The sequence below is a fragment of the Paroedura picta genome, chromosome 3 (assembly GCF_049243985.1).
Source record: "Paroedura picta isolate Pp20150507F chromosome 3, Ppicta_v3.0, whole genome shotgun sequence".
Classification (NCBI taxonomy): domain Eukaryota; kingdom Metazoa; phylum Chordata; class Lepidosauria; order Squamata; family Gekkonidae; genus Paroedura; species Paroedura picta.
This window is the reverse complement of record NC_135371.1, coordinates 125,439,249-125,458,874: the sequence shown is the minus strand read 5'-3', so window position 1 is coordinate 125,458,874 and position 19,626 is coordinate 125,439,249. Positions and strand designations below refer to the sequence as shown.

Genomic DNA, 19,626 nt, shown 5'->3' with positions numbered 1-19,626 from the left:
GGATGGAAGAAGACGAAGCAAGCTTCTTCTCCCCACTGCAGCACAGAGACCATGTGTGCGCTGATGCGCTCTTAGTTCTCATCTGATCTCTTGGCTCCACATTCTAGGGCTGCATCTGTACAATGCCTTCTTTCCTATCCCGGCACTTTGATGCTGCAATCCTAACAACCTCATACCATGAGGCTCTTCTGTGGGGTGGAGGCACTGCAGGAGGCCTCTGGAAGTGTGAAACCCATCACAGGTGCTACATGGATAAACTAGCCCTGGACCAAATGACCAGAGCACCCTTGTAAGATGGAATTAACTACAGAGCTCTTTGCAATATCATAGTTAACTGATTTTGAGCCTGTTCAAGTTCATTGCTTCAAAAAGAGTTCTGCATAAGAAAAACAATAATTAATCATAAGATGAAGGAAATTCTTCCAAAACTGAGTGTGAAATCGATTGGTCTGTTCTGTGGACTTTACTCTGAGCTTGTGAGTCTCATATGTCTCTCTCGTCTGCAACAACTGCATCCTGATGTGAAAAAACTCTTACCTTTGTGGTAGAAACTTCTCTGGTCTTTGCTCGGAGCTTATTGACCTGAGACTCAGCAATATCAGCCCTTTCCTCAGCCTCTTCCAGCTCGTGCTGTGCTTTTCTGAATTTGGAGAGGTGGACATTGGATTGTTCGTCCTGCAAGCAGAATGAACCATACAAAAGATGTCAGTCCAAAAAGCTCAGAAGATCTGTGTTACCAAAATCAGAAGCATGGGCCTATTTTTCAAATGGCAAAAATAAAAGGCTGCTTGTATCTTTGGACTCACAGCTTCCTCTGCTTGTCTCTTGTAGGATTTGACTTTCAGCTGAAGCTTATCCACCAAATCCTGCAGCCTGATCACATTCTTCCTGTCCTCTTCACCCTAGAAGAAGCAGCACATTAGGAGATGCTGAACACTGTCAAGGAGAAGGAGAACTGTGAGGCAAGATGCTTGGCATTCCTCTTACCTGGAAAGTCATTTCCTTGATTCGCCGCTCATACTTGCGAATGCCTTTGATGGCTTCTGTCGCTCGCTTCTGCTCTCCCTCGAGTTCAGACTCGAGCTCTCGGATCTAGGAGGGCAAATGAGACATGGCTTGGCAAACCTGAGTCAAGAGACTTCGGACAGTGCGTCACTCCCCCTCCTTTGATCCCAGAGTATACCTTCGGTCCTGGCCCCGACCTGGTGGAATGAGCTCCCGGAAGAGCTGCGGGCCCTGTGGGAACTTTCAACATTCCACAGGGGCTGCAAGACAAAGCTCTTCTGCCAGGCTTTTGGTTAAGGCTGAGCAGCAAAGGAGATCCGCCCCCCCCCCTCACAAATGTGGCGGTTGCGTGTGCCATCAGCCCCCCCCTTTTTTTTTCTTTTGCTTCCTTTTAGTGGGGTTATGGAAATTGGGTTAGTTGCATGAACCTGGCCACCATTCTTGTCTTGCCTTGTTGTGATTGGTGTACTGTGTTTTATTGTTCTTGTTACTGTTTTTAGGGGATTGATTTTATGTGACCCGCCTCGAGCCTCCGGGGGTAGGCGGGATATACATTAAACAACAACAACAACAACAACAATAATAATAATAATACCCTGGCCTCCATTTTCTGGATCTGTTTCTTTCCGCCTTTTAGGGCAAGCTGTTCTGCTTCATCCAGGCGAAGCTGCAAGTCTTTCACTGTCTGATCCAGGTTCTTTTTCATCCTTTCCAGATGGGCACTGGTATCTTGCTCTTTCTTTAGCTCTTCAGCCATCATGGCCGCCTTGAAATGTATACAATACATTTGGATTAACAGTTGTCAAAGGAAGTATGCTAAGAACAAAGGCAGAGCTCAGCTCGGTTTTGACCCCCCAAACAGCCTGTCATAACAAGAAGGTCAAATGAATGCATCAACACTGACTCAAGCTAACAACCTGCTGGGCTGACCATATAATATTGTATAGAAACATTTAGTATCTTTATAATACTAATGGTGGAAGCATGGTATCCCATTTCATGGTATGAGCATGTGACACCCTTCAAGAGTATAGACCAGGATTCATGAAAAATTATCCTGTAAAGCTGAAAGGTGTCAGTTTAATTGATATGCAATATAGGCAGGCCCTCTCTCTCAAGGAAGGGCCTGAAAGTGTGGCTAGGAAAGTGTACAGAATCACACTGGGCCCAACACGTTAGCTAAAAGTGAAAGAAAGTAAAGGGCAAACTGGACAGAGTCAATGTTTACACAAGACTTATTAATTCTAAATCATGCATTTCATTTCCTGGACTGCTGCTTGACCTGAGACCTGGAGTTTAGGCTTCTAGCTCAAGGCTATATTTAGGAATACTCCTTCCCTATCATTTCTCTCCTGTAGCATTAGATAAAGGTTTTTCAACCAGGGTTTTGTGAAACCCTGGGGTTTTTTTTGATAGTTTCCTGAATGGGTGGGAGTTAATTAATTTTAATATATTTTTAAATTTTTAAAACAATTATTAGGTGATATGACTATATATGGTCATGTTGACCCACCCACCCTTCCACATATGGTCAGTGATTGACCTGGAGGGGGGGTAGGAAGGGGCCTGCGTGGGTCTGGACACAGTTATGCTTCCTAGCCATATTTCTGCATGCTCACACCTCTTTCTGGGGTTTTTCAAAGCCTGAAAAATATTTCAGGGGTTTCTCAACTGTAAAAAGGTTGAGAAAGGCTGCCTTAGTGTGTCACCTGCTTTGCCCCCTTTCTTTACGAACATAATACTTCTGTATGGATAACTTATGCTGATTTTTAAAGTTGCAAGATATGAATCGTCTGGGGTCACTTGTGATTCTCACTGACATACAAGTTCACTTGTCTTGTGATGAATGCCTCAGCGTCCTGCATCTGAACTTCAAATAAGCTCATATCATAAACTTGCTAATAGGGGGGGGGACCTTTGTGGCAAACACTAAAATTGTCAGATGAAGCCTTACATCTGTAATTGCCTTCTTGGCCTTATCTTCTGCATTTCTGGCCTCTTTAATGGCATCTTCTACTTCACCTTGAAGTTGAGAAATATCAGTTTCCAGTTTCTTCTTTGTGTTAATCAGGCTAGTGTTCTGAAGAAGAGACAGAATGAGGATAAGTTTGTCTTTTCAGCAATTTGTAGCAATCATGATGAAATTACTCCTGTCAAACTCATGGTTATCACATGTTGAGGACTATTTACAGAAGACTATTTACATCTGTGTTCTGCTTGTGAACTTCTGTGAACCATCTGGGTAGCCATTGTTGGGCACAGAATTCTGCAGCAGATCCGCTTTTGGTCTGATCCAGAAATGCACATTTTAGATTGCTGAATTAAATATATATTACATACTTGGGTGTGTAGGAGTTGCACACGCTCAGTGGCATCCAGAAGTTCTTGTTCAGCTATCTTCCTGCCCCTCTCGGTCTGTTCCAGAGCGGCCCGGAGCTCTTCGATTTCAGCCAGCATCAGGTTTGCCCTACGTTCAACCATGGCCAATTGCTCTTTCAGATCTTCTTGACTTCGGAGAGCATCATCCAAATGCAGCTGTGTATCCTAAAGGCAAACAGCAATATGTTCAGAGGTGCCAATATTGTCTTAAGAAAATAATTGTATATGTCTTGTAGAAAAGGTTACTGAGGAAGTTACCTTGAGCTGCCCCTGAACATTCCGGAGGTGCTTCTGTGTTTCAGCTGCTAGGCGGTTGGCGTGGCTCAGCTGAACTTCCATTTCATTCAGATCCCCTTCCATCTTCTTCTTAATCCGCATAGCTTCATTCCTGCTCCGTATCTCTGCATCCAGAGCACTTTGCATTGTGTCCACTGTTCTCTGGTGGTTCCTCTTTAGCTGATCAATTTCTTCATCTTTCTCAGCAATCTTTCTGTCAATCTCAGATTTTACCTGGGTCAGCTCAAGCTGGATGCGAAGTATTTTAGCCTCCTCATGTTCAAGTGCTGCCTACAGAAGGAAAAATAGGACATATGGATACTGACATTTGGCTCAAGGCAGTTGAATGTATTCCTTGTGGATATATCCTCTTACTGAAATTACCATAATGTGGAAAATTTCTTAGGTAGTTAATGCATAAATGTTAAATGGAAGTTCATTGGAGAAGCTTCCCAACACAGTAGGCAGGATGAGGCATGGGAGATGCCCACAACTACACTTTAATTCAGGGTCAGTCACACTATAGGGCCCATCTACCATGCAAACAGGAAGAAACTAGGTTCAAATCAGGTTCAATGTGACTGGAATGAATCAATACCTCCAATCCCACCAAATGGGCTGGATAGAAGCATGGCTGCTAATGAGCATATATGTTCCCTTCCTTCACTTGATACCTTACCTCTGCTTCCTCTAGAGCCATCTGCATGTCAGATTTCTCCACCTCTATCTGCTTCTTGGCCTTCTCAAGTTCATGGATAGTTTTGCCATTTTCAGCAATTTGTTCTGTCAGATCAGCTATTTCCTCTAGATCATTAAAAAAAATGCATAGAAAATGTCACTGAAAAAGCACACGTGAAAAGCTGAGAGGGGTATTTTCTTCAGCCAGCTTTTAAAAATCGCCCTCGTCCCACCAGCCCTATTTGTATAATGCTTTTTTTTGCATGTGAAGGAAATCCCAACTATACCCAGGTATGCATTGCGATATGGAAATATCCAAGGAATCTCTGACACAATCAGTAGCAATTCCTGCAGTCATGATCATTTTTTTCCTAGTCACTGAATTCTAGAAAACTGTACCTATCATGAACTGGCTTGTGGATGATATAGGACCATGTGAATACGTTCCCATTGATGGCCAGTCTGCCTGTGTCAGGGGTAGTCAAACTGCGGTCCTCCAGATGTCCATGGACTACAGTTCCCATGAGCCCCTGACAGCGAATGCTGGCAGGGGCTCATGGGAATTGAAGTCCATGGACATCTGGAGGGCCGCAGGTTGACAACTCGTGGCCTGTGTGGACCAACTAGTATTGTGATAATCTGTTCTATGTTGTCACACCAGTATTCGCAATCTCTCTGAACAAAAAGATCATTTCTGAAAACATTAGTGAGCAATGACCTTAACACTAGAGGGCACTCTTCCATTATAAGTAGCTGGACTTGTGAAACAAAAGGGTGGGTAGGATACCAGCAAAAGGTCCCAACAATTTAAAGTGAAATAGCATCTATTCTGAGCCCTGATTCAAATTACCCAAGCTGGAAGATAATATATATGTGTGTGGTGGTGTGTTTTGAATCAGGGCCCAGAATGGATGCTATTGTACTTTTAATATTGCTGGGACTTATTGCTGGTCTCCCACCCAGCCTCTTGTTTGAATTATTTTTTATTTCATACATGATAATAAATACAAAATGAAGAGCTCCTTACATTACTAAGTATAATTAAAAGCAGACCAATAGATATAACAAAGATTCTTTTTTTACTTGCAAATAATCCTTTCAACATAACATAATATGGAATCCAATATGCTTCCCAACCTTTAATTTATTTCTTATGAATTGAGGCGGTAGACATAAGTAGCTTCACTGTCTCCCAAATTTTCCTCGGTTAGCTCAGTTAACTTGGAAAATACTTTGATCTTGTCCACATGGGGGGGGGGAGGCCAGGTCGGTGTTTGTGTGGCAGCAGAACTAATCCCTGCTTCCACATGATGTCCATGCTGCCCCAGCCTGGTTTACTTTAGGCCCTCCATTGCCCCATGGCAAGGGAATGCGGATATTTCTGTGTTCCTTTTTTTGCTGTGGGCACCAACAGGGCCTATCACAGGGCAGCCCCATGTGGAAGGGGAAGAGTCAGGCCTTCCAGGAGGGTTTTCCTCCCCCTCCTACAGTGTCCCAGAAGGGACAAAAAATGCCCCAGTCAGCTCTGCAGTGGTTCATGGCTAGATCATGCCTAGTTGAGGCCTTGAGTCCCCTCCTAATGCTTGACCCTAATCCTGTTTGTTTTTTAAAAATAAAATATTTTATTTACCCTATAATCCTGTTTTGTGCTAAGCCAAGATGAATACTTACTCAGTAAGCCCCAATATTCATGGCACAGAGTTAGAATGGCATGAAATTTCTGCCTGTCACGCAACGAAGATATATAGATTGTTAGAAAGAAAGTAGTAAGCTTTGGTTATGCCTGAGACTATCTCTGGATTATGAATTATTCTTGGAGTCATAATATCAAGGGAAAGAGCAAAACAAGGCACTCACGCTGTAAATTCTTGTTTTCTCGTTTGATTGTTTCCAGTTGATCCAGTGTTTCCTCATAAGCATTCTTCATTTTGAAGAGTTCTGTGCTCAAGGAGCGAGCTTCTTTTAATGCCCCTTCCAGCTCGGACTGGCTCTCCTCATACTTTGACTTCCATTCTGCCAGAATCTTAATATTGAATATGATTGGGTTACTGAATTGATACTGGAACTTATATACCTGCTAAGGTTACATACATACATACATACATACACACACACACACACACACACACACACACACACACACACACACACACACACTGTATATATACACTGTATATATGTGTATATATATGTGTGTGTATATATGTATATGTATACATATACGTATACGTATACGTATACAATGAAGGCTACTAGAAAGAGAAGAGCAGTGGTTCAAGCATACCTTATCAAAATTCCTTTGCTTCTTATCCAGAGCAGCCGCCTGTGCATTTGCTCTCTCAACATCCACCATCATGTCCTCCACTTCACCTAGCAGCCTCTGTTTTGTTTTCTCCAGGGAAGCACATTTGGAGTTCACAGCTTCTACTTGTTCCTCAGCTTCTTGAAGCCTTTGGGCAAGTTTTTTCCTGAAAAAAGTTAGGGACACAAGAATAACCATGTCACAGAAGGGCTACACAAGGAAAATGCAGTTGAGAGACAAAATGCAGAACTGCATAAGGATGCAAAACTACGTGTGTATGAGGCCTGGGGATTCCCTGGAATCACAGGTCATCTCCAAACTGAAAAGATTAATTTCACTGGAGAATATAGCTATTTTGGAGGGTGGACTCCATAACAACTGAGGTCCCACTCCGCCCCAAATCCCACCCTCTGCTTGCTCCACCCCTAAAATCTCCAGGTATTTCCCAACCCAGAGCTGGCACCCCAGAACTGCTCAATTATTGCTGTGCCATCTGGTATTCTTCTTCTAGAAGGCATTTCAAAGCAAAGAGTAAAATCTCCACTCCTGCATTTCTAGTGCACTTTGATGAATCAGCAGTAAGGAACAATATGTTTATTCTACAAAAAAGTTGTTTGGAACTATCATTTGCAAAATGGGATGCTGCTTGAAGAGGGATAGGTGTCATGGCTGAGGAAGTATCATAACTAATGCAAGAACCAGCCAATTGGCATTATGCAAAGTCAGTTTCCCCTCAATCAGACAGCCCCTCCACCCAACTATGAACCTAAGGAGAAGGTTGTATGTATATTGCAATTGTTGTGAATTTTCTTCCACGTAAGGTTCAGTGACATGTATGTAGATCTGCATGTCCCTTAACTATGTGAAAATGTCTTCTCCCCACCCTCATTGTTTTGTACCCTCAAATATCACTGTATTGATAAATGTTGCATCTTCATGTTGCATCTTCAAGGATGTGCCCACTCTGAAATATGAGGTATTACTACTATTATTAGATTTATTGGCATCCCCTCCCTGGCAACAGACTCAGGGTGCCTTACAAAAGTAAAAACATACAGAAGTAAATATAAAAACATTTATAATCAGCAAATTAAAATGTAATTAATTAAACCCTACTGAGTCCTCCAACTCTGACCTTATGGACCTTGATTTTATAGCTAGATTTCAGGTGGAGGGGAAGGTGGAAAAACAAGAGGGAGGGGCCTTTCTGATGTCTTGTTGTGCATTAGATTGGCCTCAACAATGTGACTGGTGGAAGAGTGCTGTCTTGCAGGCCCTTTGGGACTTGACCATTCCAATACAGCCCAGATCTCAGCTGGCAACTCATTCCACCAGACTGGAGCCAGAACCAAAAAGGCTCCAGCTCTAGTCGAGGTCAATTGCACCATTTGGGGGCTGAGGACTACCAGCAGGTGGGATTCACAGAGCACAGTGCTCTTCAGGGGACATACTCGGAGAGGTAGTTCCTCAGGTACACACGTCCTGGACCACATAAGGCCTGGAAGATTAAAACCAGTACCTTGAACTTGATCAAGAATTTAACAGCGGCAGCTGCAGAGTAGGCTGAATATGCACTCTCCATGGGGTCCTCGTAAGGACCTGGCAGCCGCATTCTGGACCAGCTGAATTTACAATAGTGTGAATACCAATTAATATAATAAAGCTCCCAAATCCTATCTTTTTCTGCTCCAAGACTTACTTGGCCTCTTCCAGCTCTTCTGTACGTTGAATGGCATCAGTCTCATATTTGGTTCTCCACTGGGCCACTTCACTATTGGCCTTGGACAGGGCCCGTTGGAGCTCACTCTTGGCTTCTTGCTCTTCTTCATATTGTTCCCGGAGCAAGTCACAGTCATGGCGAGCAGATTGTAAGGCATGGGCCAATGCATTCTTTGCCTATGAATTTATAGCATGCTGCATTTTCATTTGCAGATGAGCTTACACATTTAACAATCCACAATGCTTCTCGTGTCCTGTGTAACCCCTCAAATTATAATCCCAGGCAAAACTATTGTGAGGCTGAGGCAGAGGAGAAAGAGAGAGAAAAAGGAGGAGAGAGAAAGCAAGAGTAAAATGAAAGGCGTGAAAGAGAAGGAAAAAAGGGAGATAGAGGGGAAAAGGAAGGAAGAGAGAAAGAGAGGGAGGGAGAAAGAATGAGAGAAAGAGATGAAAGAAAAAGAAAAAGGGAAAGGAAGGATGAAAGACAGAAAAAAGAGTGATAAAGAGAGAAAAGGGGGAGGGGAATGGAGTGAAGGAGGGAGAAAACAAGAAAGGAGGGAAGGAAGGAAAAGGGAGACATGGAGGGAGGAAAGAGAAAGCGAGAGGATGAAAGAAAGAAAAAGGGAGAAAGGGAGAAAAGGATAAAGGAAGGATAAAGGAGAAGATGGAAGAGAGAAAGGCAGGATGAAAGAGAGAAAAGGAAAGCAGGAGGGAAGGAAGGCACCAGTTCTCCTGGAGAAACCTGCATTGGAGGGGTGCTGACCATTCAACCCCCTCCCACAAGAGTGTCCCATCCCCCCCACCTCTCTTAAAGGCTGGGTCACACGGGGATGGCTGTGGAGGGGTGGGCTACCACCTCTCCCAAAGGTCAGGCTAGGTAGGGTAGGGGAGGCCCTCCTCAGAGGAAAAGCCTTGCTAGGAGCTCCCAGCTTTAACCAAGCCTCAGCTGGATGAGAGCTTAGCCTATCCAGATGTTCAACAGGCAGAGGGCTCTGACCAGCAGGAGGGAATGGGGCTGCAGACAAACCAAGGCTTAGATTCCAAAGTTGTTGCAGAAGTTCCTCATTCCTCTGAATGCCTCCACCTGCAGCTCCCAGCCCATCTGGATCACCTGAGCCAATTAAGTAATGCCAGCTATGTGCTGAAAGAGAGCTCCAGTCTAAAAGACACCACACCAGGTTAGCATGATAGTTGCTGACTGCAGAAGCCTGTGAATCATCACACAATGAGAACTAAGAGGCTGCTGTCAGCCTATATTAACTTGGGGTTGGGAGGCCTGGGTGGTGGGCACAACTTTGCAGGTACCTGTGACCTGCTCCTTCTTCTGATACCCTTGCACTGCCTGAATGAATCCTTGATTTATTGGATTGAGTCAATACAATCATTGCATTCTGTCTGTCCCTTGGCATTCTGTTTTTTAAATACTGATTCTCTCTGCTTTCCTGTCAGCTCATCTGTGCTTCCAGCAGAGAACTAAAAACTAAGACTAACACAGGAGGCAAAGGAAGCAGCTGGCTTCCCTCCCTTGCCTGTGGGAGACGGAGCATGGGAAGAGACTGAGGATGGACCAACTTACCAGAAGCAGGGACTTTATGTGTGGCCAGCACCTCTTCCACCCAGCAAGCAACAGGAAGCAGAATAGGACAGATAAGCGCAATTGGCCCTCATTGGGGGAATGCTCTCTCCCTATTGGTGGCACACTTCCGAGGAGAGCCAACTTTATTATGTTTAAAGGTTGGCCAATTTATTTTCATTCACTTTTCTAAGAATTCCTATAATGGAATATGCCTTTTTCATTGCTGTGGCACACTGGGTCAACATTTCATTGAGCTTTCCACAGCAACCCAAAGATCTCTTTCAGATTCAAACAGCATAAACTTAATATCAGTCATTTTGGTTGCAGTATGCAACACCTTACACTCACCCACATTGAAGTTCATTCACCATGTGGCTGCCCACTTATCCAATGTAGAGATGTCATCCTGTACCTCTTTTATAATCCACCTGTTTTTCAGCATCCTGAATAACTTGGCTACTACACCATTCAGTTCCAATTGCAAATCATTTATGAATACATTAAATAGCACTGGTCCCAATACCTGTCTTTGAGGAATGCCACTGCATACATCCTTCCATTGCAGGAACTCTCAGTTTATTCCTATGGCCTGCTTCTTGCTATTTAATCAGTTTTAATTCATAAAAGGCCCTGTTCTCGTTTCCCATTACTGCTATATTTACTCAAGAGCCTTTCGTGAGGTAACTTGTCAAAAGTCTTTTGGAAGTGCAAGCATCACTGCTGTTGGATCACCCTTTTCAATGTGTGTTAAGCTGCACAGAGAACTCCTGGGCAAAGTACTACTACAAATATTGAACTATAATGCATTCACTGGTGAAATCTGAAACTCCCTGTTCTGGTGGTGGGTTCTTTGTAGTGAAATGAGTGTCCATATTCCCAAGCAAATTGGTATACTGTCCTCATATAAATACCTTGGTCTCTTCTTCTAGCTGCCTCTTCAGTTCTTCTATTTGCTGGGAAAATGCTTGCTTGCTTCTGGAAAGCTGTGAGATTATGCTCTCTTTTTCCTCAAGTTGTCGTGCCAGTTCACCTTTGATCAAAGATGACAAATTCTCATTTTCTTCATGATAAAATATTTATCTGCTTGTCTGTCTGTCACAGGTATAATTTATAAAACAAGTTCTGAAATCTGTCAAAGAGGAGTTTGCACCAGTGCATCATGCAAAGAGGAATTGGCAGAAAGTTCCCAGGGTGAGAGCCGTGTCTGAAGTGTGAAGGCAGCTGATATATTTCATTGTGGAGAAGGACAAAAGTCCCCACTTTTCAGGTTACACCACAAATACAAATTAGCAGAGTGTAAGTCATCTACGCTTCTGTTCTCTAATATGCATGCAGCCCCCAGATACTCTTCTTTGTTACTACTCAGCATGTTCCTGGACTGGTTCCTGGCATTCACAGTGCCAGTGCTAGAATTGGCCTGAGTACCTATTAAGAGCTAAACCAGAATGATTTACTCTTTTGTTTTGTTTTCTTGTCATGTCTCTTTACAGCTTGTTATTCAACTTACTCCATCGATAATCTTAGAGACTGATGGCCCCAATGATTCTCCCTAACTCTAGCCAGCTTACATTGAAAGCATCTTAATCATGAAACTTTTGCTGTGTAGACTGATTTATTCCTTTGTCACCTAGGACAACTTCAGGCTCTGCATTTAGACTGCACTGTGCTATGCATCTTCCTCTCCAGATTTGACAGGTCATGTCTGCTCAAAGCCTTTGTGGTTGTAGCTAGTGATGGGAAGAACCCAGAATGAGTCCCTTTTTGCAGTTAGTACTCCCATCCCAAATCTATTTTCTCTCTCTCCTTCTTTTTTTTTTTGGGGGGGGGGGTACCTGTTTCAGTCTGCAGACGAGCTTTTTGCATGGTTAGATCGTTCACAGTCCTCTGATTTTCCTCAGACTTGGCCTTCAGTTCACTGAGCTGGTCCTCTAAGGTACGGCACATTTTCTCTAGATTAGCCTGCGAAGGGAGTTGTAACAGTATGTCTGCATTATGCATTTATACATTTGCATTTATAATAGGGTTGCCAGCCTCCAGGTAGCATCTAGAGATCTGCTGGGGTGAGAACTGAGATCAAGTCACCTGAAGGTGGACTTTCCATCATTATACCTTGCTGAGGTCCCTCCCCTCCCTCTTCCTCAGGCTCCACCCCAAAATCTCCAGGTATTTCCAGCTAGGAAACCTAGTTTATAATGTCTGAGCACACAAAGGCTCGTTTGCATTTAGGTCTGGATTTCTTTCTTCCATTTCCAAATACCTTTGACTTTGAAACAGCCTCCAAGTTACTGGCCAGGTCATCAATCTCCATTTTAAACTCGCTTTTTTCCTTCTCTAGTTTCTGCTTGACACGCTGCAGGTTATCAATTTGCTCCCCGAGTTCAGCAGTGCTGTCAGCATGCTTCTTTCGGAGAGCGGCTACCGTGGCTTCGTGCTGCAGGGCAGACTCCTCCAGGTCACGCCTCATTTTCTGAAATTCTGCCTCCCGCTTCTTATTGATTTCTATCTGGGCAGAGGTAGCCCCTCCAGCCTCCTCCAGCCTCTCGCTGATCTCTTCCAGCTCACGGGCCAGGTCTGCCCGCTGCTTCTCTGCTTTTGCCCGAGTTGCTCTCTCAGACTCAATTTCTTCTTCCAGCTCCTCAATGCGAGCCTACTCAGGAGAAAAGACAGTTTCATTACTCCCTAACATTTGATGCATATAACTTTACACAGCTTCATAATGCATACCTTCAAAAAGACAAATCTCTGCCCCCAAGGAACTCAAAATAAGCAGTGGGGGAAAGTAGTAGGGCTAGGGATGCCAGTCTCCAGGTGGGACCTGGGAATCCCCTGGTTTTACACTCGTCTGCAGGTGACAGAGATCAGTTCCCCTGGTGAAAATGGCTGTTTTGGGGGGTGGACACCGTAGCATTATGCTCCACTGAGGTCCCTCCCTGCCCCGAATTCCACCCACTCCTGGATTCAACCCCAAAGTCTTGAGGTATTTCAAGACCTAAAGCTAGCAACCCTAAGTAGGGATATGCACTCAGATAAATCTAGTCTGAATATAACCCTCCCCCCCCAAAAAAAAACCCTTATTGATTTTCCAGTATCCAGAGTGTTATTCAGGATTCTCAAGAATATTAGAATCCAGGTCCGTTTATTTCAGGGAATATCTGGAATATCCAAGACTAGTATTTTAGGGATCTGAGGCCTGTTCTCCCCTCCCCTCCTGGGTTTCTCAGGCAATGGGAGGGAGGGGCAAGGAGAATATCTGTCCCAGCCCTGGGAATGTAGTGCCTGGCCCAAGCAAGCTAGACATGGGGTCTAGCAAAGCTGCAACTCTGGCTGGCTCCTTCTCCCTCCCTCCCTCCCTACTTTCTTCATTTATGATGGCAGGACCCCTTTTCAAGGGCCTTCTAGCTTGAAACTGGAGGGAGGCTGTGTTAGTGGATAGGCAGCACTAGGTTCCCTATAATTTTGGTGCCACCGTTAAAAGAATAGCCCATCTAGCCCCCAGTCCCCATCTTCCTTAGAGAATAATGCCTGAATTATTTCAGAATCCCAGAAAAATTCAAACTGAATCTTGAAATGGTGTTGGGGAACACAAATATCATAAATACTGGTATTTATACCCTTATCAAAATCTCAATCCTAACCATAGTGGGGGGGGGGGGGGTTGTCACATCCATAGAACAAAGTGAGGGAGACCAAAGACCAATGAATATGGGCCCATATACTGGCAAGTATTGAAACTTAGATCCATATTGGGATGAAGTCAAACGCTTTACAGAAAAAGGTCATTTTGAGGAAGGATCTTAAAGGGGGAAAAAGAATGCCCCAAGGGCAGTTCACATGTTCCAGAGAACTGGTATTTGCCACAAAATCTCTCAGATGTCCCGTTGGAATTTTGTGCCTCCCAAATGCACACAAACTTGAATTTAATTGTAACTGTCACATGTATGGATAAGGGCCATTTGTGTCCTGAAACTGCTCTTGTTCACTCCACTGTGGAAATTACGTGTAGCCAGGTATGTTAATGAATATTTACAGCTCAGCAAACTGTGGCCATTACAAGATGCAAAAAATGGTATCATGTAGAAAGGCTGAAGCCCTTCTCTATGAGCAATGCTGGACAGGCCAGACAAACCCAGTCCCATCAGATCTCAGAAGCTAAGCAGGCTCTTTCCTTGCTAGCATTTGGAAGGGTGACCTCTAAGGAATACCCGAGTCATGGCACAGGAGCAGGCAATGGCAAACCACCTCCAAACCTCTCTTGCCTGGCTGCCAGACAATCTCCTGTCTACATCACGCATATGCCATACAATAAATAAATAACAGTCATAATAGAATCTGCCCTGTTTGCATTTGGGAGGCACAAACCTCCCATTTTATGTTTTATACAAAGACATCATGGTGGACACAAGGATTTGGTAATGTATGAATTGGTAGGCACTGGGAGGTAGAGGTAGAGTTCCAGGGTTAAGAAGCAAGAAGGAGAAGGGAGGAGAATCCAATGGGGCTGCAGAAGGCAGTAGGAGTAGAGGAGCAAAAGTCACCTGCAGAAATATGGCATGCCACAGAACAATTTAACAGGCAATTCCATGGAGAGCTCTAGAGGTCAGAGTGAGACATTTGAGATGGATATAAAAGGAGATAAGAAGCAGTTATGCAAAAGCCCAGCTCCAGAGATGCTCATCTAAAACCAGACGTGTTTCCAAGCATTGCAGTTTCTTTGCCTTGCATGGAAAGTGACTGAAAATGGAAGCTCTGTGATCCTTTCTTTTGCCTTTGCTGTCTAGATTTAAGGAGCTGGTGGAAACCCATATTTACCTCAACCCTCGTTAACTTTTGTCTTTATCTCTTCATTCAACAGTTTCACAAGCGAGACATTAGTACACTTTGCATCATCTCAGATCTGTTAATTGTTACCAAATAAAAATGACCTGGGGTGAAAACTTAAGTATGGAGGGGGAAACAACTCATGCCTGCAGTTCTTTGATCTTCTTTTGTAGTTGGATGCCCAAATTTTGTTCGTCTTCAATTTTGCTTTGCAGCTGGCTGTACTCAAAGTCCTTCCTGAAAAGGAACCAGAGAGGCAGCTTAATTAAAAGGCCGCCTTTTAAACCTAAATTTTACATGCTTCTACAATGTACACAGTTCATACTTCTTCAGTTTTTCATCCAGTTGTTGTTTATCATTTTCTAGATCCATTATGGATTCTTGGGCAAGTTTCAAGTCCCCTTCTAATTTCCTTTTGGCTCTTTCCAGATCCATGCGGATTTTCTTCTCCTGTTCCAAAGAGCCCTCCAACTGCAAATGCAAGCATAATAACAGTCTGGTTATAAATGACAGTCATTACTTGTGTTTAACTCAGAATTCACAACAGCAAAGTGAGCTTTCCTCAGGGGGACTTGACATTTGCCACCAGAGGTGTAAGCATTTAAGAAGACTTGGTTTTTATAACCCTCTTTTTATTATCCAAAGGAGTCTCAAAATAGCTTGCAATTGCCTTGCCTTCCTCTCTCCACCACAGACACCCTGTGAGGAAGGTGGGGTTGAGACAGCTCTGACAGGACTGTGACTAGCCCAAGGTCACCCAGCTGGCTGCATGTTGAGGAGCGGGGAATCAAACTCCATTCTCCAGATTACAGGCCACCACTATTAACCATTACACCAAGCTGATGATCCCACCCCACTCCTAGTTTATATCCTGATGAGGCTGGGAAGCCAAAAGCAAGAAAAATCCCCCTCTCTCCTCAAATAATCAATGCAAAACTAGAGATAGCCTATTCTTCTACGATTCTCCTGAAGGTACAAAGGATCTACTTCCAGTTCAAGGATCTTAAAGTATACTTTCCCCATATTGGTTTCCAGAATTCAGGTTGCCAGGAGACTCATTTGAATACAATATATACAAGCTCCACTTGGTTGTGGACTTAACCTCAGCCAATTGTGTTGTTAACTTTGAATGGTTTGTTGCAGTCTGGGGCCACTAGAATGAGTTTTCTTACATCGTCCACTTGCTGCTCCAGTTTGATTTTGGCTTTCGTGAGAGTGTTGACTTTGTCCTCTTCTGCCTGTAGGTCATCTAGAGCTTGTTGATGAGCCTCTTGGAGGGCTTTCTTCTCCTTCGTTAATTTCACAATAGTTTCATCCAAAACTGCCATCTCTTCTGTTAGGTTTTTAACCTACAATACATCAAATAAACAATGCTGATGGCCTGGGGGACCAGTAAAAACATCCATGTCAATCCCATCACATAGTCCATTAAGAGATTCTCACACATTTAAATTTACCATTATTGCCTGCTCAAAGATACAAGAGTTACGCCATAATGTTCTTGCCTTCCTCCATTTTATCCCAATGTGGTGAAATGCCCCCCTTCCCTTGCTTGACTATTTCAAAGAAACACATAACTTGTTGGTGTTGTTCTCTGAGCTTTGGAGAGAGGAGAGGGCAACATTAATCACTTGCTCATCTTCCTTTAAATGCTAATTGATCTAGCCAGAAAACAAAGGAGGTCTCACAACTGCTACCTCTTTCTGGAGGCAGATATCTGGGAGGGGAGAAGAGTTTCTTCTTCCCAGAATGCCCCAGTGTGGATGGGACAAAGAAGGTGATTTAAGCTGCTTTTTGCTTGCTAACAATTGAAGGAGATTGTTTAGAACTGAGAGCAAGCGGGCAGCCATCTTGGACCATGTGGCTGCTAGGAGAGCTGATGAATATTCGCTAAGAACTTGTAACCTCTTTTAAAAGGTGCCTACTATAGGATATGTTTTAGCAGAGGGTCAGAAGGATTGTATTTCACCCAATTTCTTTTAACTCTTTTTCTTAACTCTGTGTTGTGCGAAAGATATGTTTATAAAACTTGTTAATAAATCATTTATAATTTGTATCTGGCAGTGGTTCTCTGAATCCCCTGTCTCAGAAATTCTAGTCCAGTGCAAGGGAAAGACCCAGGGTGAGGGGAGGGAGCTTGGCAAGCAGCTTTTCTTCTGTGGGTGTACACTGTATTGAATTGTCCCCACAGTGTTCACATGCTGGGCTGTGGGAGACACAGAGGCAAGGCCCTGGAATTGGATCCTCACAGCAGGCCGCCATGTACAATGATCTGGTGATGGTTGTGATCACCCAGAGAAACCTTTTTGCAGCCTTCCTAGAGTTGGCAACCAGCCAAAAAAGAGGGTAGGCAAGGTGAGCCTAATAGTTGCATGACAATTTGAAGAACCAGGCCTGTTATTTTCTATACTTAATCATTTGAAAACTGGAAAGTGGAAATTACTGTATTAAGGCAATATTAAAAAATACCTTATTCTCAGTGGCATGCTTTTCCTTTTCAACCTTGGCCAGTGTGAGCTCAAGGTCATCAATATCTTTCTTCAGCTCTGAGCATTCATCTTCCAGTTTCCTCTTCTTGGCTGTCAACTCAGCATTCATCTCCTCTTCGTCTTCTGCTCGTTCAGTCAGCTCCTTAATTTTGGCTTCCAGCTGGATTTTGGTTTTGATCAGCTGGTCACATCTCTCCTCAGCATCTGCCAAATTTTCACTTTCCTTATCAGGGAAAATAAAATGATAGTTAACTAACAACAACAACAAAAAGTAGTATTCTCCTTTCTTTAAACTTTAATCTTAGTGGCAGCTAGCTCAAGTTAAACTTTATCCTCAGAATGCAAAATAGTTTTGTGTGCTCCAGGGGGCCGTAAGAAGTTTCTCAAGCAAGAGCCTCTCATGGCAGGCATCAAAAATGGTTTGAGGTAAGGCACAGCAGTCTCCTGAATTCACAAATAAATAATCACACTGACTACGCACAAGTCTGTAGGTTTTCCTAAGTAGCTATTTGAACCCAGCCCTTAGTTTTTATCATTCTGTAGCTTCCAGACATGGTATCCCAGTTTGTGTCTCACTACTAGGCTGCTCTCTTCCACTTCCATTCTGCTTCTTAAACTTTGGTAGTTTTTTTAAAAAACATTAGTTTCAGAGGCATTAGAACATTAAGATTGATGCTGTCACTGCTACAAAAGGAAAGAAGCAAAAGGAAAGAAAAACACAGAAGAAGAAAAGATAAATAAAAAGTATAAAGAACAGGCAGGAAGATGTTGGGTGCCAGCATGAGCAAGGACAGTCTCTGTAAAGTTTCAAGATTGATAAATACACCTGTTTATCATCTTTAGCATGTCTTGGAATATGGAGTATGTGTGAAAGAGAGGAAAGGTGAGAGTGGGTTACTGCTGGCTGTGCCAGTTTCTGCACTCATAATATTAGCTTGACATTCAAGGTTTTCACAGGTTATAGCTCTACCAATTTTTACCTTGCCTTTGCCCCCTAAAAGGAGCCCCCAGTGGCTTATAGTCTATATGTACTGCTGTAATAAAAATGTTAATCTCCATAAAATAACCTACCCCACCCCAAATGCCCATAGCTGTTTGTCTATGAATAGTGCAGATGAATAAGGAACAGTGTGTCAGAACTCAAACAGCAGAACCTGCTGGGGAGAGAGAAAGGGACAGAAGAAGTCAAAGCTCTTATCAAAGGACTCCTAGACTGGCGTGATTATTGAGACAGATAGTCGAAGTCATGTGAAGGATGAAGGAAAATGAAAAGATCAAGAAAGGATATGGAACACAGTACTACAGGATGTTACTGTTGGAATATACAAGAACTGTAGATTGCATGATTCAAAAACATCTGAAGACTATCCTACAGAGGGCATCGGAGATATGTATTTAGCATAGTTAGATTGGGAACTTCCTGATATTTTTCAAATAGCCTCCTATGTCCTGATTGGCTCATTTGAAGACTTCCTGCTTCTTTGAGCATACTTCCTTTCTGTTCGCCTCCAGAACAGACAGAATGAATGTACAACAGAACAGTTACACAGTTAGGACTCTCTTCTCTTGCCTTTCTAGACAAAGTTTGCTTTTCTTCTCTTTATTCTTTTAAGAAATTTTGTGCTTAAACTCTAACAGCTGCAAATGGCCTTCCAACAAAGCATTATTTTTTGACTGGCAGGTGGCGACTCAACCAGCGAAGACACGACTCCAGCTTTTGGCATATAACTTGGCCGCAGCCGTTTATTGACAGACCACCCCCAGCCGAGGGTTGGCCATATGTAGGTAAGGGAGCCTGACCCCATCAGCCGTCCGGCTGCTTGTACCGACCTGCGGCCATCGGGCTCCACGCCTCACTCCCAGCCGGGAGGATGGGACGCCTTCTGCCGCGGGTTCAGGGGAAGCGGCCGCGAGGAACCCAATGGGCGTCCGCCTCCATTGTTGTTCCCTCGCCACTTGGCTCCCCGGGCCCCTGGCCTCCCAGCCGGGTAGGCCGCGCCCAGGTCAATGCCGGTCTCTTTAAGGAGACCCCCCCACCTCAGGGAGTCCTGCACGCAGGCGGGCTCCCTGCCAACAGGCTCCCTACCTTGCATATCCGCGACTGCGACGAACTTAAAAACAGAACAAAAACAGGGAGGGTGGGTGGGCATCTGTCCTCGGCGAGCAGCTGGCGCGGAATGAGGCCGGGGCCGCCTGCTCCAGCCTTATAAAGGCCGGCGGCCCCGCCCCTCTGCAGCCGCGCGCCGGCGCGGCCCCGATGACGCCGCCTGGAGCCGAGTCAACGCTGGGCGCCCCCGCGGCGTCAACGGCGGCCGCGCCGAGCCGCGGCCGCTATTTAGAGTGGATGGTGCCCAGTCAGCAAAAAAGAAGAGCTGGGTTTTTAT

General features: G+C 44.1%; 1 protein-coding gene across 2 annotated transcripts in view; it reads right to left on the bottom strand.

Annotated features, from left to right (window-relative positions):
- LOC143832750 (myosin-3) overlaps positions 1-19,626 on the bottom strand; it is a 38,597-nt gene that overhangs the window by 1,797 nt on the left and 17,174 nt on the right. For both annotated transcript variants that reach the window (XM_077327601.1, XM_077327603.1), the window contains exons 22-39: positions 17,223-17,465; positions 15,926-16,102; positions 15,079-15,224; positions 14,900-14,990; positions 12,193-12,582; positions 11,768-11,894; positions 10,847-10,965; positions 8,340-8,536; positions 6,623-6,806; positions 6,196-6,361; positions 4,340-4,464; positions 3,643-3,951; positions 3,346-3,549; positions 2,960-3,085; positions 1,601-1,771; positions 988-1,092; positions 807-902; positions 538-675 (exon numbers count right to left, since the gene is read on the bottom strand). In XM_077327601.1, coding sequence (XP_077183716.1) covers positions 538-675; positions 807-902; positions 988-1,092; positions 1,601-1,771; positions 2,960-3,085; positions 3,346-3,549; positions 3,643-3,951; positions 4,340-4,464; positions 6,196-6,361; positions 6,623-6,806; positions 8,340-8,536; positions 10,847-10,965; positions 11,768-11,894; positions 12,193-12,582; positions 14,900-14,990; positions 15,079-15,224; positions 15,926-16,102; positions 17,223-17,465 — 3,114 coding nt within the window. The remainder of the gene's footprint in view (positions 1-537; positions 676-806; positions 903-987; positions 1,093-1,600; positions 1,772-2,959; positions 3,086-3,345; positions 3,550-3,642; positions 3,952-4,339; positions 4,465-6,195; positions 6,362-6,622; positions 6,807-8,339; positions 8,537-10,846; positions 10,966-11,767; positions 11,895-12,192; positions 12,583-14,899; positions 14,991-15,078; positions 15,225-15,925; positions 16,103-17,222; positions 17,466-19,626) is intronic.